The following is a 19,591-nucleotide window of genomic DNA, read 5'->3' on the forward strand; positions in this document are numbered from 1 at the left end:
CGCAGCTTCTTCTAGGTGGTGCGGCAATCCAGTTTCGTGTGTGCGGTGGTGGCGGTTCGTGCGGTGGTTGCAGGTTGCGGTTCGTGCGGTGGTCGCGGGTTGCAGGTCGACGGTGGTCCGGTGGTGCCTTGGGAGGTGTGGAATTAGGGTTGAATTGTGATTTTGGTTATTAGGGCTCTTTTTTTATTGTGCTGCAGAATAGCTCCAAATTGGATTTAATTGAGTGCAGTTTTTTGCATTATTGTTAGAAGTTTAATCTGCGCAATGCAATGTTATTTTTATTTATTGACATTTTCTTTAAACAAAGTAATGAAATTTAATTTATAGATAATATTGAAAATGTCATTTTGAGAGAGTGGTGGGGAGAGTGAGAGAGCTTGCTATCTAAGTAGTGTATTCTTATTTATAGTTTTTATTTATAATACAAACAAGACTAGATTATGGAAGAAATTGAATTCAGAGTAGTAATGCTTTATTGAGGTAATTGTGGTTCTGAAGCTGACTAGTTCTTCTTCTGATGTTTGTTTTGTTGTTAACTTTCAGCAATGACATCCTTAAATATTCGTTCACTGCTTGTATTCTCTGCCATTTTTGGAGTTTTTATGCTCATATGGAGGTTGTCTTGTCCTTTCTGATGCTGCTGCTGCTGCTTTGATGGCTGTGGGTGATTCCCCTTATAAGAGAACCACTTATCGCTATTCCCCCTTGCTTGCCTTTCTTCTCATTCCTGGGGAAAGTTCCTTTTCTCGGCTTCAGGTATGCTCAAGCTTTTGAATGCAGACTAGTGTTTTGTTATCCTGTATCTCTATGAATGTTTTGTTATATTGTATGTCTATGAATGTTATTACAGTCTCAGTCATTGTTCTAACAACTGTACTAGTTTAGATGAACTGGTGCCCTTCTCTCTATCTGTAAAGGTGAAATAATTTTTATCCTAACTTTATTATTTAACAAAATTTGAATTGAATAAATTTGTAGCATAAAATGAAGTTAAAATTGTACCATCCATCAAAAAAATTCTCAACCCAGGTGGAGTCTCTTCTCCCATAGGAGAAATCGAAGCCCTTAGGTGGTGATAGACAGTGAAAGATGGTGTCGTGCTCCGGCACCCACCACCTCTTACTCCACCACACCAAACTCATGTCCTCCCACGTGTCCAACTCCCGGCACGACCTCGCCATCTCTCTCTTCCACCACCTTCACTCCGCCCTCTTCCTCCCACTCGACCCCCACCTCCTCTCTCTCACCCTCAAGTCCTGCACCGCCCTCAACCTCCCCCTACTCGCCACCTCCCTCCACGCCCACGCCGCCAAGTCCTCCTTCCTCTCCAACCCCTTCGTCGCCTCCGCCCTTCTCCACCTCTACGGCTCCCGCCTCTCCCTTCCACTCGCCCACCACCTCTTCCTCCAAACCCCCCACCCACACCGAAACGTCGTCGTCTGGAACTCCATCATCTCCCTCCACGCCCACAATAACAACCTCTCCCTCGCCCTCCGCCTCTTCCACTCCCTCGACACTGCCCCCACCGACTCCACCTTCAACCCCATCATCTCCGCCCTCGCCCCCTCCCACCCCCTCCAATCCATCTCCTTCTATCGCCAAATGCGCCTCCACAACCTCAAACCGCGCCTAATTACACTTTTATCCCTCCTCCCCGCCTGCGTCAACCTCGCCGCGCTTAACCTAATCAAAGAGATCCACGGTTACGCTGTCAGGAACTCCATCCACCCGCACCACCAATTCAGCAGCGCGATGGTCGAAGCCTACGGAAGATGCGGTTCTCTTCGCTGTTCCAGTTTGATGTTTTCGACGATGAGGGACGAGGACAAGGACGTTGTTGCGTGGAGCAGTTTGATTTCGACCTGCGCTTTCCACGGCCAGGCGGAGACTGCGCTGGAGATTTTCCGGCAGATGAAGGCCGCCGGCGTGCGGCCTGACGGTATTGCGTTTCTCGGGGTTTTGAAGGCGTGCAGTCATGCTGGCTTAGCGGATGAGGCGCTGCGGTTTTTTGCGAGGATGCGGGGGGAGTATGGTGTGGAGCCGGGGAGTGATCATTACTCGTGTTTGGTGGATGTTTTGGGAAGAGCGGGGAGGTTGCAGGAGGCGTATGCGGTGATTCGGGGGATGCCGGTGGAGGTGACGGCGAAGGCGTGGGGGGCGCTGCTTGGGGCTTGTAGGAATTTTGGGGAGTTGCGGCTGGCGGAGGTTGCGGCGCGGGCGTTGGCGGAGGTGGAGCCGGGGAATGCTGGTAATTTTGTGCTGTTAGGGAAGATGTATGCGAGTGTGGGGAGGATGGAGGAGGCGCAGAGGGTGAGAAGGGAGATGAAGGAGAAGGGGGTCAGGGCAGCCGCCGGAAGTAGTTGGGTTGTGTATTCTGAGCTCTGATCATCTTTCTGTTCTTGTTGTTTGGAATCATGGCAAGTGAAGGAAACAATTGCCATTCTCTCATTTTATAAACTTAACATTTCATCAAATTCAATACTTATATTTACAATTGCATTCAAGAATAATGGTAATACAATATAGGTTGTAGGTTATGCATTTGCATATATTATAGTGTACCACTTGATATCTTAGATTTTAATACAGGTAAATTTTAACTTATATCATTAATGATACAAATCTCTTTATTTTTCATCACTTGATATCTTAGATTTTAATACAGGTAAATTTTAACTTATATCATTAATGATACAAATAATCTATGTTACAACATAAGTGTCAATATTTAATATAGACTGACTCACATATATTTCAAATGTATGATCTCAAATTCATATGAATTCCATTATTTAATCTCTTTTGTACAATACATATCATTTGAAATTTTCACAAACCAATTGAATATACAAACTAATATTGACTTCACATTTATAAAAACATCCACACATAATCTAATTCATTGGAGAGACAAAAAGAAAAGTAAAGAAAGAAAGAAGATTTTCCTAGATAGAGTAAGAATGAACTCGCTTGAGCAAAAATTTGACCGAGAGAGTTGATATTTTTGTGTTGTTTTCACTTGAGCGAAATTCTTTGCTTTTCGCTTGAGTGAAAACATAGCTAAAAACAAGTTTAAGGACAAATCTATTTTCGCTTGAGCAAGAATTGGCTCACTTAATTGAAAATATCATAAAATAAACCTCTACAACCACACAATCTCATTTTAAAGTTGTTTCCAAAACCAATTCAATAAATACAAGTATCAAATGCAATAATCTAACGCAAAGACGATAACACACAACAAATTTCAACTACACAAATCTCATTTCAAACTCAAACATTAAAAACATGTTCACAACATACAACCTCACACAGAACATCAAGAAATGTAACCACATCACTCTCTAACCCAAATTATTTGTGCTAAGATTCTACCAAAAACATAATTAGTTTTATTTACATGAAATTCCTTATTCCAAAGAAAATTCCAATTCAAGCAATTTAACTGGTTAAAATCTAAACATAACCAAATTTCTCGATGGTTAAAATCTAAACATAACCAAATTTCTCGACGGGAGAATCCAGGCTATTCAGGAAGAATCGCAGCAATTCCCCAATCCACTTCGTTGAAGGACAATTGGAAGACCCGGGGCTGCCACGGGGTCCACATGAGCAAGCGCTACGCTTCTTGTGTAGTGGGATAAACTAACCTAAATAGTCAAGTGAAGGAGACCCACATGCCCTGAAGTGGACCTTAATATGAGGTTAACCAAGTTGAGATTATCACTTTTCTTAACTAATCCCACCGAAATTGATGAAAAAATCATAAGGAAATGAGGATAATAGAGAATCTTTGAGGTAAATATGGACTTACTTTGTTTGAAAATTTGATCGGGTAGAAATGATCCATGACTCATCGACTATTGTAGGGTGTCATAAAATTTTGAATTAGATAAAGTATATAGATAGAAAAGTAGAGAGAAGAGAGAGAAGAACAAAAATGAGAGTACGGGTGGGGTGGGGTTGCACGGGATAGGGTTACATCCCAACAACAAAGACTTTCATCATCGAAAATTAGCTTACCAAGAAAAAGAGTAAAATATGATGTTTGTATCTTTTCTTCCATTTTCTAGGTGGAATGAAATCTTACAATACTTAGACTATATTGATATTTCTACCATGAAATTTCTTTACTTAAAAATATAAAATTTTAACTAACTTTATCTCATAAGAAAAATTTTGTTTACTTGCACTTAGACTATCCACAATTTTTCTATATTCTAACATAAATAGAAACACCTCATAAAAACTTCTTCATAAACAAATTTCTAATATCACTTGTGTTATTGGAGTTAAGTTTAAAGGGAAAGAACCTTTATAATATTTTCAAATTCCACCTTTTTCTTATGATAAAAAATAGAAATTATTATTATAATAATAGTAATAATAATTAAAATGAAAAGTATTACTGAATAATTTATTTTATAAAAAATAATGAAAAATATATTTTTTATAATTTTATTATAGGTAATTTTTATTATTGTGTAGGTGATGTATATATTTTTTTAGATATTTAATTAAGTTTAATAGAGGTAAGAATAAAGTAGTTAAAAGAAACCTAAATCCTAATAAATAAAAAATATCTTATTATAATTTCTATTTATTTTTAAATAATTAAATACTTTTCTTTCTTAAAAATAACTCTCACATAATTTTTTTAAATTATTATTAAAGAATTATATATATATATATATATTTAAATGTATTATTTTCATATTTTTCAATTAATTGTATTGTACAGGATGTTCGACGGACATTTTATGAAACAATTTCATCTTTCGAAGACGATATAAATTGTGAAGATGAAATGCTCCATGTATCACTGAATCTTTCCGGGGAGATGGTCTAAAATATAATGTCCAATACGGCCAGTACGGAAAAGATTAAGCAACTTCCCAGCTACCTTGTCAAGAACATCTTCTTCACACTGAAACATGGAAAACTTCGCAGTAAACTGCCTATCAATGAGTGCAAGCATTTCATCTTCACAATTTATATCACCTTCAAAAGATGAAATTGTTTCATAAAGTGTCTGTCTAACATCCTGTACAATACAATTAATTAAAAAATATGAAAATAATACATTTAAATATATATATAATTCTTTAATAATAATTTTAAAAAATTATGTGAGAGTTATTTTCAAGAAAGAAAAGTATTTAATTATTTAAAAATAAATAGAAATTATAATAAGGTATTTTTTATTTATTAGGATTTAGGTTTCTTTTAACTACTTTATTCTTACCTCTGTTAAACTTAATGAAATATCTAAAAAAAAATATACATCACCTACACAATAATAAAATTATAAAAAATATATTTTTCATTATTTTTTATAAAATAAATGATTTAATAATACTTTTGAATTAGATAAAGTAGAGAGAAGAGATAATAAGATTTTGAATTAGATAAGTATAGAGATAGAAAAGTAGAGAGAAGAGATAATAAGATTTTGAATTAGATAAAGTATAGAGATAGAAAAGTAGAGAGAAGAACAAAAATGAGAGAACGGGTGGGGTTGCACGGGATAGGGTTACATCCCAACAACAAAGACTTTCATCATCGAAAATTAGCTTAACAAGAAAAAGTGTAAAATATGATGTTTGTATCTTTTCTTCCATTTTCTAGGTGGAATCACAGTTGTGAAATCTTACAATACTTAGACTATATTGATATTTCTACCATGAAATTTCTTTACTTAAAAAATTTTAACTAACTTTATCTCATAAGAAAAATTTTCTTTTACTTGCACTTAGACTATCCACAATTTTTCTATATTCTAACATAAATAGAAACATCTCATAAAAACTTCTTCATAAACAAATTTCTAATATTCGAGTTAAGTTTAAAGAGAAAAAGATTCATATAACCTTTATAATATTTTCAAATTCCACCTTTTTCTTATGATAAAAAATAGAAATTATTATTATAATAATAGTAATAATAATTAAAATGAAAAGTATTATTGAATAATTTATTTTATAAAAAATAATGAAAAATATATTTTTTATAATTTTATTATAGGTAATTTTTAGTAATGTGTAGGTGATGTATATATTTTTTTTAGATATTTAATTAAGTTCAACAGAGATAAGAATAAAGTAGTTAAAAGAAACCTAAATCCTAATAAAAAAAATACCTTATTATAATTTCTATTTATTTTTAAATAATTAAATACTTTTTTTCTTAAAAATAACTCTCACATAATTTTTTAAATTATTATTAAAGAATTTTATATATATATATATATATATTTAAATGTATTATTTTCATATTTTTCAATTAATTGTATTGTACAGGATGTTCGACGGACATTTTATGAAACAATTTCATCTTTCGTAGGTGATATAAATTGTGAAGATGAAAAGCTTGCCCTCATTCATAGGCAGTTTACTGCCTTGCAGGAAGTTGTCCATGTTTCAGTTAAATGTGAAGAAGATGCTCAAGGTATAGCTGAGAAGTTGCTTAATCTTTTCTGTACTGGCCGTATTGGACATTATATTTTAGACCATCTTCCCGGAAAGATTCAGTGATACGAATACTTCATGATCCTCATGGAACTCCATGTATCACTGAATCTTTCCGGGAAGATGGTCTAAAATATAATGTCCAATACGGAAAAGATTAAGCAACTTCCCAGCTATCTTGTCATGAGCATCTTCTTCACATTTAACTATGGAAAACTTCCTGCAAGGCAGTAAACACTGCAAGCATCTCATCTTCACAATTTATATGGCAAAGATGAAATGGTTTCATAAAGTGTCCGTAGAACATCCTGTACAATACAATTAATTGAAAAATATGAAAATAATACATTTAAATATATATATAATTCTTTAATAATAATTTTAAAAAATTATGTGAGAGTTATTTTGAAGAAAAAATAAATATTTAATTATTTAAAAATAAATAGAAATTATAATAAGGTATTTTTTATTTATTAGGATTTAGGTTTCTTTTAACTACTTTATTCTTACCTCTGTTAAACTTAATTAAATATCTAAAAAAAATATACATCACCTACACAATAATAAAAATTATCTATAATAAAATTATAAAAAATATATTTTTCATTATTTTTTATAAAATAAATTATTCAATAATACTTTTCATTTTAATTATTATTACTATTATTATAATAATAATTTCTATTTTTTATCATTAGAAAAAGGTGGAATTTAAAAATATTATAAAGGTTATATGTATCTCTTACTCTTTAAACTTAACTCGAATAACACAAGTGATATTAGAAATTTGTTTATGAATAAGTTTTTATGAGATGTTTCTATTTATAGAATATAGAAAAATTGTGGATAGTTTAAGTGTAAGTAAAAGAAAAATTTTCTTATGAGATAAAGTTAGTTAAAATTTTATACTTTTAAGTAAAGAAATTTCATGGTAGAAATATCAATATAGTTAAGATTTCACATCGGTTATTCCCTAGAAAAGATCCAAACATTATATTTTACTCTTTTTCTAATTTTCGATGATGAAAGTCTTTGTTGTTGAAATGTAACCCTATCCCGTGCAACCCCACCCTACTCTCATTTTTGTTCTTCTCTCTACTTTTCTATCTCTATACTTTATCTAATTCAAAATCTTATTATCTCTTCTCTATACTTTATCTAATTCAAAATCTTATTATCTCTTCTCTCTACTTTTCTATCTCTATATTTTATCTAATTCAAAATCTTATTATATCTTCTCCCTACTTTTCTATCTCTATATTTTATCTAATTCAAAATCTTATTATATCTTCTCTCTACTTTTCTATCTCTATACTTTATCTAATTCAAAAGTATTATTAAATCATTTATTTTATAAAAAATATATTTTTTATAATTTTATTATAGGTAATTTTTATTATTGTGTAGGTGATGTATATATTTTTTTAGATATTCAATTAAGTTTAATAGAATAAAGAGAAAAATGGTAAGAATAAAAGTAGTTAAAGGAAACCTAAATCCTCATAAATAAAAAAATACCTTATTATAATTTCTATTTATTTTTAAATAATTAAATACTTTTCTTTCTTAAAAATAACTCTCACTTAAGTTTTTAAAATTATTATTAAAGAATTATATATATATTTAAATGTATTATTTTCATATTTTTCAATTAATTGTTAGTAAAATTATGAATATGCAGAAGCGTGTAATACTTATTTTATTTGAAAGTATATATGTATTTTATTTAAGTAAAAATATCAATATATTTTGTCCAAGCAAATCTTTATACAGTAGAATGTATATAATCAAGGTTAATATAAATGAATAATTAAGGGATCAACTACATAATATAATATATATATATATATATTATTAATACTACGGAACACAGACGTTTTCGCGAATATATATATTTTATTTATTTATATATAATTATGTTTAATATTAGAATTGAATAAATAATATTATTATTCACACATATAAATTTAAGTTTATTTTAATAAATACGAACACATGTAAAACACATAAATTTTAGCAAAACATAGCTAATAGAGTAGTAATACTTACCAATTATTCAATTTAGTTTTATTTTGATTAAATATAAATTTTAATCAAATTAAATAATTTTTTAATATTTTAGTTAACTGTATTTTTTTATCTTTTTTATTGATTTTTTGTTTTTAAAAACTCACATATTACAACACAATAAAAATTGTAAATTTATAACTATTAATAAAACATGAAAAAGATACTATCAATTTATTCTTAATTTTTATTCCTCTCCTCAATTTTCTCTTATTAATTTTATTATATTTTTTTATAATATTTCAGTTTTTCATAAAATATGGGAGTATGGTAAAAATGGTGTGGAAAGTAGGTACGTTGGGAAGGAAAGGAGAGTAAGGGGGAAGTGGGAAGAAAGATAAATGATTTATGTATACTGAAAAATTATAAAAACTGTTTATTAAATAAATTTAAGGAGAGTAATTAAAAATAATAAATGTAGTACACATATTTTTCAAATTTAATATTTAATATTAACTATTTTTTTAGTTTTAAATTTAAGTAATTATAAAATAACCAAAATAAAATAATAAAATAAAATATTAATATAAAGATAAAATAGAAAAATAAATTTATACAAACAAAAACAGTTATAATGGAGAATCTCCTTTATATATATATAGATATAGATAACCAAAATAAATTAATAAAATAAAATATGAAGTAAGGATAAAATAAATAAAAAATTTAGAGAATATTTTAAATTTTGTATTTAATAGAAAAGTAGATAGATTTTTTATTTTATTATTTAATTATATTAAAATGTGGAAAAAAACCAAATACAAAAATTATATTACATTTTTATTACTTATATTTATATTTATTTTTTTAGCAACACTCCCTTTCATATTTTTTACAATATTTTTCTCTTGAAATTTGAAGAAACATTCCCTCTTTTTCAACTGTTTTTTAAAATTAACTGGATTTTCAGTTCATCTTCTCCGCCAAACAAACTCTGCGAGCATGGTAGCGACGCGTTTGGGCACACGAATTGGCACAGCGGTAAAGGAAGTTCTGAGAAGCAAGGGAGCATGGCGAGATTCTTTTATGGCTGCTGCTTCTCGCGCAATCGCGGAGAGAATTCCGTTGGTGAATCTCGTCGTCGAAGTCAGAGATGCAAGGGTCTGTTTGTTACGCATTTTAACGAATCATTATTCGTTTTCTTCAACTCATTAACACGCTCTACTATTCTTTTCGTTTTTCAGATTCCCTTGTCCTCCGAATGCGAGATACTCAGAAACTATCCACTTTCGCAGAAAAAAATCATAGCGCTCAACAAAATGGATCTTGCGGGGGCATCGAATGTGAAGGTAGGGCTTCTTTTCGAGCTTTTTTATTTTCTTTAACTGTTTTGAAGGTTTGTGGAAATTCCGCTGTCTTTCCATCTGTATGTAACCGTGGAAGTTTGAGGGAATATGTGTTTTTAGTCTTTGCATTTTGGTCTAATGTGTTCAACATTTCTAAATTTTCACATTTATGTTACATGCTGTTGAAATTAAAGCAAAACATGTATGGTTAAAATTGAAACATTAATTTATAAGAATAAATATCTAAATAAGATAGGACTGTCAGAGTACCTCAGCATTCGTCTTCTGGAATTGGTTTTCAGTGTATTTCGTTGCAAAACATGGTAGCAGAGAAAATTGAAAGTTGTGATAAAAGAAAATTAAATTAAATGAGAAAAGTTGTGTGCGAATGTGCTTCTACAGAGAAGCTGTCGAGGGAGTTAAGGTAACTAGAGTAATCAATAACGCCATGTAGGCTAACTTGCTAACCAAATTAGTAATTAAATTGATAAACTATTCTAACAATTTGATTTGTGGAGTTTAACCAAACTCACTCAAATAATCATTTGGAGGGATTAGTGAAATTGTATTCCTTTTAGATTTGTTAATTAATGATTTTGTTTTTTTAATAAATGTTTTGTGAATAGGCATGGATGGAATATTTTAGGGAAAGGAACTGCGTATCTTGTGGAGTCAATGCTCATAACAAGGAGAACATCAGACAGGTATTTGTTCCCTTTTTCTGCATTCTTCCAAATAGCCTCATGAATGAATGGTCTTATTTATTATGGTGTTTTGGTGTTGTTTATAAAATGTTAAAGCACATGGAACCAAGTTTCTAATTTTGAATCTTACTGTTGTTGTGTACAATCATGTTTAAATTGATTTGAATAAATTTCTGTAAGATGCATCTGTAGTTTAGTCTCTAGCACACATGAATAGTACTGAGAAATTGTTTAAATCTTTAAGCAGTAAGCAAGCAGAACATATCAGTTAGAGATTCTGAAACGTTTGTACTGTATTGCTGCTGCTCCTCTTGACCTTTCTTCTCTTTTAAGCAGTAAGCACAATCTATCTATTAGATATTCCTCTTGGACTTTTTATTTTGACTTAGTGAGTTTTTATATTTGGTATTGGAGCTCCTAGTTCCTACGTTTTAACTGGTAAAATGAGACAAAAAATGTATGCTCTGCAACGGAATACAAATACAATTATCTGCATTGTTATATAGACTCTTTTTTTAATTTATTATTATTGTTATTTTTATTATTATTTTGTAATAAATACTTATTTTATAATTGTTCATGAACTAAATTACTAATAAGGATTTTTGCTTTTATGTAGCTTCTAAGCCTTATACAACGCCAAGTGAGTGAATTGAGGAGAGATGATCAATGTTACAATGATTATACTGCTACAGTAATGTTAATTGGGATTCCAAATATTGGTAAGTCGGCACTTATCAATGCCTTGCATCAAGTGGGGAGAATCAGTGCATCAGGTATTCAAATTATTATTACAATTCTAGTAGAACAGGCTAAATGACATGCTCAACTCGTGAGAAACACCAGTGGATATATTTATATATCTATTCACAAATTTTCTGTTTTATTTTATAGAAAAAGGAAAGTTAAAGCATGCAACTGTGAGTCCTGAGCCAGGAGAGACTAAAGACATTCGAAGTTTTAAGGTTAGCCCTTTGTTTTCTTTATATATTATATAATTTTCCATAATGTGGACTATCAGTTTATAACTTTTCTGTGTCGTGCTGAAGGATACCAAAACTCTTAATTTTAACTCTTGATAGGTTTTTGGTGTACAGACTTACTCCATATATGCATCTTACGTATTCCAACATGTAAATTATTTATAGCCAACTGCTGTATACTTTTAAGAATATACTTAGAAAGTAAAAGAAGAAGCTTTTTGGCATGGTTAATAAGATGACTTGCACCTCAGAAAACAGTTTAGAAGTGATAAATTTCTAGTTGAAGAAAATAGTCGTGTATTTAAATGTTTAGAGAAGGTTGATGTCCATATTGTGCACTTTGTTGGCCTATCTATGCTAGTATGATCTCCATACTTCCTTCCTTGTTTTGCTTCTTGTTCACTCATACATGAATTAGTACATCTTTTGTGCTTTTCTCACTTTTGAAACTTCTGCTTTCCATTCAGATTGGTAGCCATCCCAATATCTATGTGTTTGACTCTCCAGCTATTTTATCTCCCAAGGTTCCTAATGTTGCTGTTTTATCTAAATTAATTTTAACAGGTATGTTTAATTGATTTTCTTTCTGCTCCGTTTCTTGCCTTGATATTTTCTTCCGTTTCTACACAATGCACTCCCCCAACTTTGCATCATCCTACATATCTTTTGTTATACCAAACTAGTGTAGAGTAATTTTCATTTCATAAGTACATCATAACTTCCAAGCGAACTAAGAACAAAAAGAATTTCAATTAAGGGAAATTTGTTATTTATGGTTAGGTTAGCTTTTGTAACTTTTAGATATTCTCCTGTTGTTCTCGCTCATACCTTCATTTCAATCTTTATCCAGGAGCAGTTGCGGATTGTTTAATCAGGAGAAAAGAAGTTGCTCAATATTTTCTAGCTATACACAACTCTAGTGACCAATACAAGAAATGGGCAAAACTATCTATAAAGGATGATGATAGATCATTCCTTAAAGGCACAACAGAACAGTTGACTAGCTCCGATATGAAGCAGAAAAGCCAAATCCCGACAGATCACACACAGGTATCTGTAATTTATTGTGTATTATCTTAATGCTCATATAATGTTTTCTACTGTATGATTAAAACAATAGAAAGTTGTAATCCCTTAAAAATAAACAGCCGAGCATAAGAATGATGAAAGGGAAATCCATCATAGAATTGAACCCAAATTGTTCCAAGTTAAATATGCAAAAATTTGGGAACTAATAAAGGAGCCAAAAGCTTTGCATTTCTTTGGAAGTTGGCTTGTACGCTACTGGAGCAAGTGAATAATCAGCATGAGGATTTAAAGTTTGACACCAGAAATTGAAATTTCGATTTGGATGACAAAGTTCCATTTGTTAATTTATCTTCTTCGTTTCCCATTGTTCATTTGATTGATAAAGACTGGTTAAAACAAAATGTCATATGATCTGTCATTTCTCTCAAAAAGTTTACCATTACATGCATTTTAACTTTTGGTTTCCCAGGACTGCATAGTGCAGGATGTTCGACGGACACTTTATGAAACAATTTCATCTTTCGAAGGCGATATAAACTGTGAAGATGAAATGCTTGCACTCATTGATAGGCAGTTTACTGCCTTGCAGGAAGTTTTCCATGTTTCAGCTAAATGTGAAGATGCTCATGACAAGGTAGCTGAGAAGTTGCTTAATCTTTTCCGTACTGGCCGTATTGGACATTATATTTTAGACCATCTTCCCGGAAAGATTCAGTGATACATGGAGCTCTTCATTTTTGTGACTATTCATTGCTTCTCTTTTCATTTAACCTATTTCTTTTCCTGTTATAACCATTTTTGGTTAAGAGTTAGGAGTACTGAAGTTTATGTGTCAAGAAGCTATTAAGATCTTTTTTTTTATTACTATTCTAATTGGAATAGTCTTTTTCCTCCAAAAAAAGGGATTTCTACTCTTTCTTTCTTCTGGGGATTGTTTCAACCTCCATATTTTTCTTCTGCACTCATAAATACAAAAATCTCCACTTTCTCTTTAAAAGATATTTTTGAATTGTGCAATAATTTTTTAACATAAAATTTTAAATTGCATAATGCCAAAATCATTTGACTTTCAGATTGCACACTTTGGCAGAGTTATTTGTTTTTAAAAATATAAATGAAGACATATACAATGAAAGGAAAAAACAAAAGGAGGAAAAACTTACTTACAAATTATAAAAATTGAAAGAGAATACATATTTTATCTTATAATGTTTCTTATGTTTTATAAATTATATATATAATGGCTATGATAGTGTTATAGATTTATGCATTTCTTAAGTTTTGCAAAGTTTTATACATGTATCTTGCTTCAACTATTGTACCATGTTATTTTTGCAATAATTGTATTATTGTAATGACTGATCATCATAATGTTTTAATTATTTTTCTAATTTTTATTCTCAAAATAAACTTATTTTGAAAGTGGTTTATCCTATTAAAGTTAGTTTAAGAGCGTGTTTGAAGTAAAATGTTGACACTAATTTTGGTGTTGGTAAAGTTATCAGTGGTGACAGCTTAATGTAAAATATTTATTTCATTATTTTTTACAATAATGAAAGAAGGCAAAATGATTGAGGGGATTGTACCACGTATCTGTATATTTTGTGAGGTTGAATTTTCCAAATTCATTACGAAAGAACAAAAATGGATGGGACAATAGAGGCAAAGATGACGAATTTTATTAGAAGTGGTTCCAATGCCTCTGAAATTGAATTGAATAATTAAAAGAGAAGCAATAAGAATCCAACTCTTTAGCCTTTTCATTTTGAAGTGTATTTTTTACACCGAGAAATGTATATTCCAAAATGAATGAGTGGTCAATAATTTTATAAAACAGAAAAAAAAAACACGTGAATCATATTCGGATCTATCTGATGGGTATGTTAGAAAATATTAAAAGTTGTAGATTTCATAGCTAATAAAATTTCACTTACTTTCTAGACTTTCTTTTATAGGGTTAAGTAACAAATTCTGAGTTAAGGTAAAAGATAAAACGAGATGGCGATTTATTTTGGATGGAGACATAAAGAATAAATGTTATTATAAAAAAATGAGTGCCTTGGTGAAAATAAAGTTATACTTCTTTTGAAGTTTTTTACTTGATAAAAAAAAATAGTTTTTTACTTTATTAGATATGGTATTTTATTTTGCAAGACTTATAATTTTCACATTTCCTAATGATCGGGAAGTTGTTTCGACACAATTACAAGATGAATTTTTGTAAATGATTTCAAGACTCTCAAAATCAATTTTTGCAGCATTCAATATTTTGATGCCAATTATTCATTTCTTCCAATATGAAACATAGTCAACCTATTTGTTTCTTCATGCATTTCATAACTAGCATCATTTTCAAAGTTAATTGAATTTACATTACTTAAAAAATCATGTCCTCCCATCAAACAAATATTCACTTCTTCATCTCGATAAAATACTTTATGAAGACTCATCATTATCTTGTCAAGTTATATAGACTTTTCTGACTTTGCCTCCTTTCTAATTTTTCTCACATTATTTTATCCTTGTTTTGATTATTTGAACATTTAATCATGATGTGTCCTTGCTTTCCACAAGTAATCAAGAAAATTTGGTGAATTAAAATCAAATTTTTTATTCATATACTTTCTTTGAAGATAGTTTCTCATTTTTTTTCTTCAGAAACCATCCAAATTTTTTTACAAGCAAAGTCAAATTTTCTGAGTCGATATGTTCATCAAGTTCTTCTTCATTGTTTTCACCGTTTTGTAGAGTTGTCTTCAAGACAAGACTCTTATCTCAGCTCTTGTGTTCAATCAATATGTTCATTTTCAACTTGTGTTCTCTGATTTTCCTAAAGAAGGATGCTATAAGCATTGAAAACAAGTCTTTTTTATTCTGAAATAATGACCTTATATTGTCAACTCCTATCTAAACATTTCAGGTTTCTTATGCTACTCTAAAGAGATGTGGATCATAGGGGTTGAACACTACACAATATACAAATTTAGATGATGACATCAGACTCAAAAATTGTGTTTTGTAGAAAAACCAGAAACATCAATGTCTAACTAAGCATATGATTTTGGTTTAGTTCATTAGTTTTCAAAGGGAATATTTACTTCTGTGTGTTTTTATTTCTTAATTATAAAGTTGTCACATTGTTTTCAACTTATTTTCAGTCTTCAAATATTTGTGTAATTTTTTTTTTGTTTACTCTATTTTTCTATACAAATCTTTAAAAAGGAAAGTGGTAATTTTGCAATTAAAAAATAGTAGTAGGAAATAAAAAAAAAACAAGTATATGAGCCCCTAAACTTTTTTAAAAGACTGAATTAGAAATATCAGAATCTGACCCAATAGATCTACTGTTTTCTAAAATATATGCAGACAAGTAACCAAAAGAATAAGCAACTACAGTTCTTCAAAATATATACCGAAGTCACAGCCCCAATGGAATCCATAACTAAAAGATGGTTGACAATACACCATTAGGAGTTGCCAATTCTGTTTCTTCCCTTTACCAGCTCTTGGCTCACTTTAGCATGTTTAGCACTCAAATTCTATTAAGTGGAAAATAGTAGAAAGAAACAAAGACAAATTCATAAGGACTAAAGCAGTGGCTTAAAATACAAACACAAACATTATAATCAAATTTATTTCGGAGCAGGAGCAGTAACTATCAAACTTATCAGCCACGCTATGATGGACCAAATGCTCCAACAAACTACGAAAAGGACAAAAAGTCCAGCCAAAATAGTAAGGAGAGGAGGTCCCTGAGCAGCATTGCTAGTTTTATTTACCTCTGATCCTTCTTTGGGTGATTTCCCATCTACAGAGTTGGGGTTTGTTGCGAAAACAGTCAACACCCTTTGATTCACTTTCAATCTCCTAAAAACTTTGCACCTGAATACAATAAAAACCAGAAAATAATACAGTCTCTGAGGATATATTACTACACAAATAAGAAAAAACATTTTTTATTAAAAAGGATGCAATTATTACAACAATGTTAGAATACACGCACTGTCATTCATTCAAGTAACATGATATAATGGGAGAGGAGAGAGTTGTTTCATTTTTGGTAAATTTTTCATTTTTTTTAACAAGTAACCTTCAAATCATTCTTTGTTCATTTTTTTATAAATACTTTTATCATTCTCTGAATTTAGAAATCAAAACTAAGCCCCTCCTCCCTCCCCCTCCAAACTCCTTCATCCAAACATATCCTAACATACGCAGCTACGGTCTCTGTAGGAAATACTTACATACAGCTTAACTTTTTCAGATTTATTTACTTACATACAGCTTAACTTTTTCAGATTTATTTATGAAAACTCGGGCACGGGTTTGGAAGTGCTTATGAAATTTTTTGGCTTATTTTACTAAACCCTCTGGATGGTTTCTGAAAATAACTTACAACTAGTACGAAAACAGTTTAGCCCAATTCCTTCTTCAACTATAAATATGTATCTACTCAGTTGTTTTGTTTAACAAACAGGAGATTTTATTAAAAAAGAAGAAAAGGATTAAAATAAGAACCATTAAACAAAGCAAAGTCCAAGATGGTACAATTTGTCCAATGAAAATTGAAGAATCAAGAATCCAAGCCTCCACTTATTTATTTAGTGACAGCCCCAAATTTTTTCATAGCCAAAGTACAAAGTTTTAAACATAATTTTGATGCAATTGCATATCTGCTTTTGGTATGGTTCTCCAATCAAAATTGAAGTTTCTTCTAGTTAAGTTGCATATATTAATGGTTTAAATTAAAGATCAATGTAAATTATCGAGGTAAAACTTTAATTTTAATTGAAAAAAAAAACAATACATTCAGGCAAAACTTACATGTAGTTCCTAAAGTGGCTTTCGGTAACGTTCTCTTATCAAAGTCGAAGTTCTATCTCACTAACTTCATAACAATGTTTGCTTAATGATCAACGTAGGACATCGAAATAAAACTCCATTTCTGACCAAAGAACAGACTAAAAAACTGCATCTAAGTTCTCTAAAAAACTTAAACGAAAAATAAAAAAAGAGCAAGCAAGATTTTATCACAACGATTAAAACCAACAACTCTGTTAGTTGAGCACACTGCAAAACCAAACAATAGTTTCCACCGCCATATAAATATTGAAATTTAAAAAAGAAAAACACAATCAGTAGAAAGCGGAGAGCAATTTAAAACAGAAACCGAGCAAATGCAAAGAAAAATGTGCAGAAAAATACAGAACTGAGATGTAAAAATTAAGAATGAAGAGATAAAAAATTGATGAAAAAGTGTGAACCTGAAGGAAGAAGAGGAGAGAGAGAAATTGAGAGGTGGAGCAATGGAGAGAAATTGAGGTGGCGAAGGAAACCCTAGTGTGAGCTGAGGCTGTGGCAGTGGTGCGTGTAAGAATCTGAGATACGCCATTTCACTCTCTCACTCTCACAAACACTCAACACTCTAAACAAACAAGGACCATCAAATTCTTCAATAAATATTCTCACATTTATCTTCTGTTTCAATTCTGAGTTAGCAGTTAATCAGTGTTTTAATAGGATTTTTTAAGTTGAATGCATTAATAGTATTTTTATATATAAGAAATTGATTGATAACTTTTTTTTAACTTAAACTTATCTTTTATAGTAGAAACTATTTGGTATAAATTTTTAAGAAAATTATTTAGTTTAAAAGTTATTATCTTTTCTATTAAAAAATTATGTTTATAAAAATAAGAAATTAGTAAAATTGAATTATTAGATGTTAAAAATAGTATATATAAAGAATATTATTTTCGACGGAGAGATTGTAAGAAAAAAAGGTAATTGACTTTCTTTTTTTAGTTTTTGTAATCTTTTAGTGAATATATTTATTACTTTTTTTTATATGACAATCTATGATGTACAGTAGTTTTATTTATAGCAAAGGTAAAAATATTTTATATTCTATTATATAAAATCTTTCTTTTTGATAGCATAATAAGTATGAGAATTTAATTATAATTTTATCCATCTAATCTTTGTCATAGACAATTGTTATATCATGCAAAATATTATATATATATATATATATATATATTATTTATTTAAGATAATAAATAAATTTGTATTCAAATAAGTTGTTTGAAATTGTATTCTTTTTATCAAAATAAAATTTTTTCTCTCACATTAAAACTATCTAAAAGAAATTTGACTGTCTTCAATAATAAAAGTTTGATTGTCACTCATTCAACCTACCCCACCTCCTCTGTAATAGTAATCATGAATAACAATTTTATTCTTTCTATCAATTGAAATTCACTCATCTAAAATTAATGGATGATGGGTAAAAAATTAAAATGGTAGAATTATAATATTTAAAAGATTTAATTAATGGATGATGTTATAATATTTTTAAAATATACATGTTATAAGTTCAACTCAAAAGATAGTTTGAGTAGCATTCTAGATTGGTATCCAAATCTTGTTTTTACGTCTTTCTAGACAGAACTCTAGAGTTTATAGAATCTACTTGAGTATCGTGTACACTTATAATAAGTTATCACATTGCTAACTACCAACACAAGAGTAAGCTACCAAAGTTATCTATAGACACAACTCTAGAGTTTGTAGAATCTACTTGTGTATCGTGTACACTTATAACATGTTATCACATTGCTAGCGACCACCAACAGAAGAGTAAGCTACCAAAATTATCTATAAGACACCACAATCCTAAGTTTATGTAATTTAACATTGAACCACATAATCACATGCAATCCTTAGTCCTTTTCATAAAATCTGTATACACATGCATAAGGATCACACATAAGGATCACACATGGATCCATATTACTATGACATTCATCCAGAAATATATATATATATATATATGAATATCTTCTAAAATACTTGTATTAAGAATTTGCTACCAAAAAATTAACATCTAACTCATTTTAGCAACTCTAGTCTCAATTACACGGATAATAGTGGATTTATAACAAAATAGTAAGTTAATGTATTAGTTAATTAATAAAACGAAGAAAACATCATACTATACGCATAAAACCACGCGGTAATATTTGAATGAATAAAATTAGGATCCTTAGTCTTAT

General features: G+C 30.2%; 3 protein-coding genes across 3 annotated transcripts; 2 read left to right on the forward strand and 1 right to left on the reverse strand.

Moving 5' to 3' along the window:
- The first annotated feature begins 619 nt into the window (after positions 1 to 619).
- Positions 620 to 13,282, forward strand: LOC137834919 (P-loop containing nucleoside triphosphate hydrolases superfamily protein). The gene is made up of 9 exons (XM_068643159.2): positions 620 to 756; positions 9,445 to 9,635; positions 9,719 to 9,823; positions 10,447 to 10,524; positions 11,144 to 11,300; positions 11,419 to 11,489; positions 11,975 to 12,071; positions 12,358 to 12,557; positions 13,006 to 13,282. The coding sequence occupies exons 2-9, from the start codon at positions 9,477 to 9,479 to the stop codon at positions 13,252 to 13,254; spliced, it is 1,116 nt and encodes a 371-aa protein (XP_068499260.1). The 5' UTR covers positions 620 to 756; positions 9,445 to 9,476; the 3' UTR covers positions 13,255 to 13,282.
- LOC137834918 (Tetratricopeptide repeat (TPR)-like superfamily protein) lies at positions 1,090 to 2,556 on the forward strand. Its single transcript, XM_068643158.2, has one exon. It carries the CDS (start codon positions 1,090 to 1,092, stop codon positions 2,383 to 2,385), a length of 1,296 nt encoding a protein of 431 aa, XP_068499259.1. The 3' UTR covers positions 2,386 to 2,556.
- Positions 13,283 to 15,919: 2,637 nt separating the features above from the next.
- Positions 15,920 to 17,972, reverse strand: LOC150027433 (uncharacterized). The gene is made up of 2 exons (XM_090302669.1): positions 17,801 to 17,972; positions 15,920 to 16,418 (listed from the first exon to the last, which is right to left on the reverse strand). The coding sequence occupies exons 1-2, from the start codon at positions 17,926 to 17,928 to the stop codon at positions 16,169 to 16,171; spliced, it is 378 nt and encodes a 125-aa protein (XP_090158795.1). The 5' UTR covers positions 17,929 to 17,972; the 3' UTR covers positions 15,920 to 16,168.
- Positions 17,973 to 19,591: the final 1,619 nt, after the last annotated feature.

Source organism: Phaseolus vulgaris, chromosome 5 (genome assembly GCF_051622355.1).
Source record: "Phaseolus vulgaris cultivar YP4 chromosome 5, ASM5162235v1, whole genome shotgun sequence".
NCBI classification, from domain to species: Eukaryota; Viridiplantae; Streptophyta; class Magnoliopsida; order Fabales; family Fabaceae; genus Phaseolus; species Phaseolus vulgaris.

Bases quoted from the DNA above. Each gene is read 5' to 3' on its own strand.
- LOC137834918 (XM_068643158.2), top strand. From the start codon at position 1,090: ATGGTGTCGTGCTCCGGCACCCACCACCTCTTACTCCACCACACCAAA.
- LOC137834919 (XM_068643159.2), top strand. From the start codon at position 9,477: ATGGTAGCGACGCGTTTGGGCACACGAATTGGCACAGCGGTAAAGGAA. The intron at 9,824-10,446 runs GTAGGGCTTCTT...TTTTGTGAATAG, and splicing joins CGGGGGCATCGAATGTGAAG to GCATGGATGGAATATTTTAG. The intron at 12,558-13,005 runs GTATCTGTAATT...TTGGTTTCCCAG, and splicing joins TCCCGACAGATCACACACAG to GACTGCATAGTGCAGGATGT.
- LOC150027433 (XM_090302669.1), bottom strand. From the start codon at position 17,928: ATGGCGTATCTCAGATTCTTACACGCACCACTGCCACAGCCTCAGCTC. The intron at 16,419-17,800 runs GTTCACACTTTT...TATTGTATTCAG, and splicing joins CTCTCCTCTTCTTCCTTCAG to GTGCAAAGTTTTTAGGAGAT.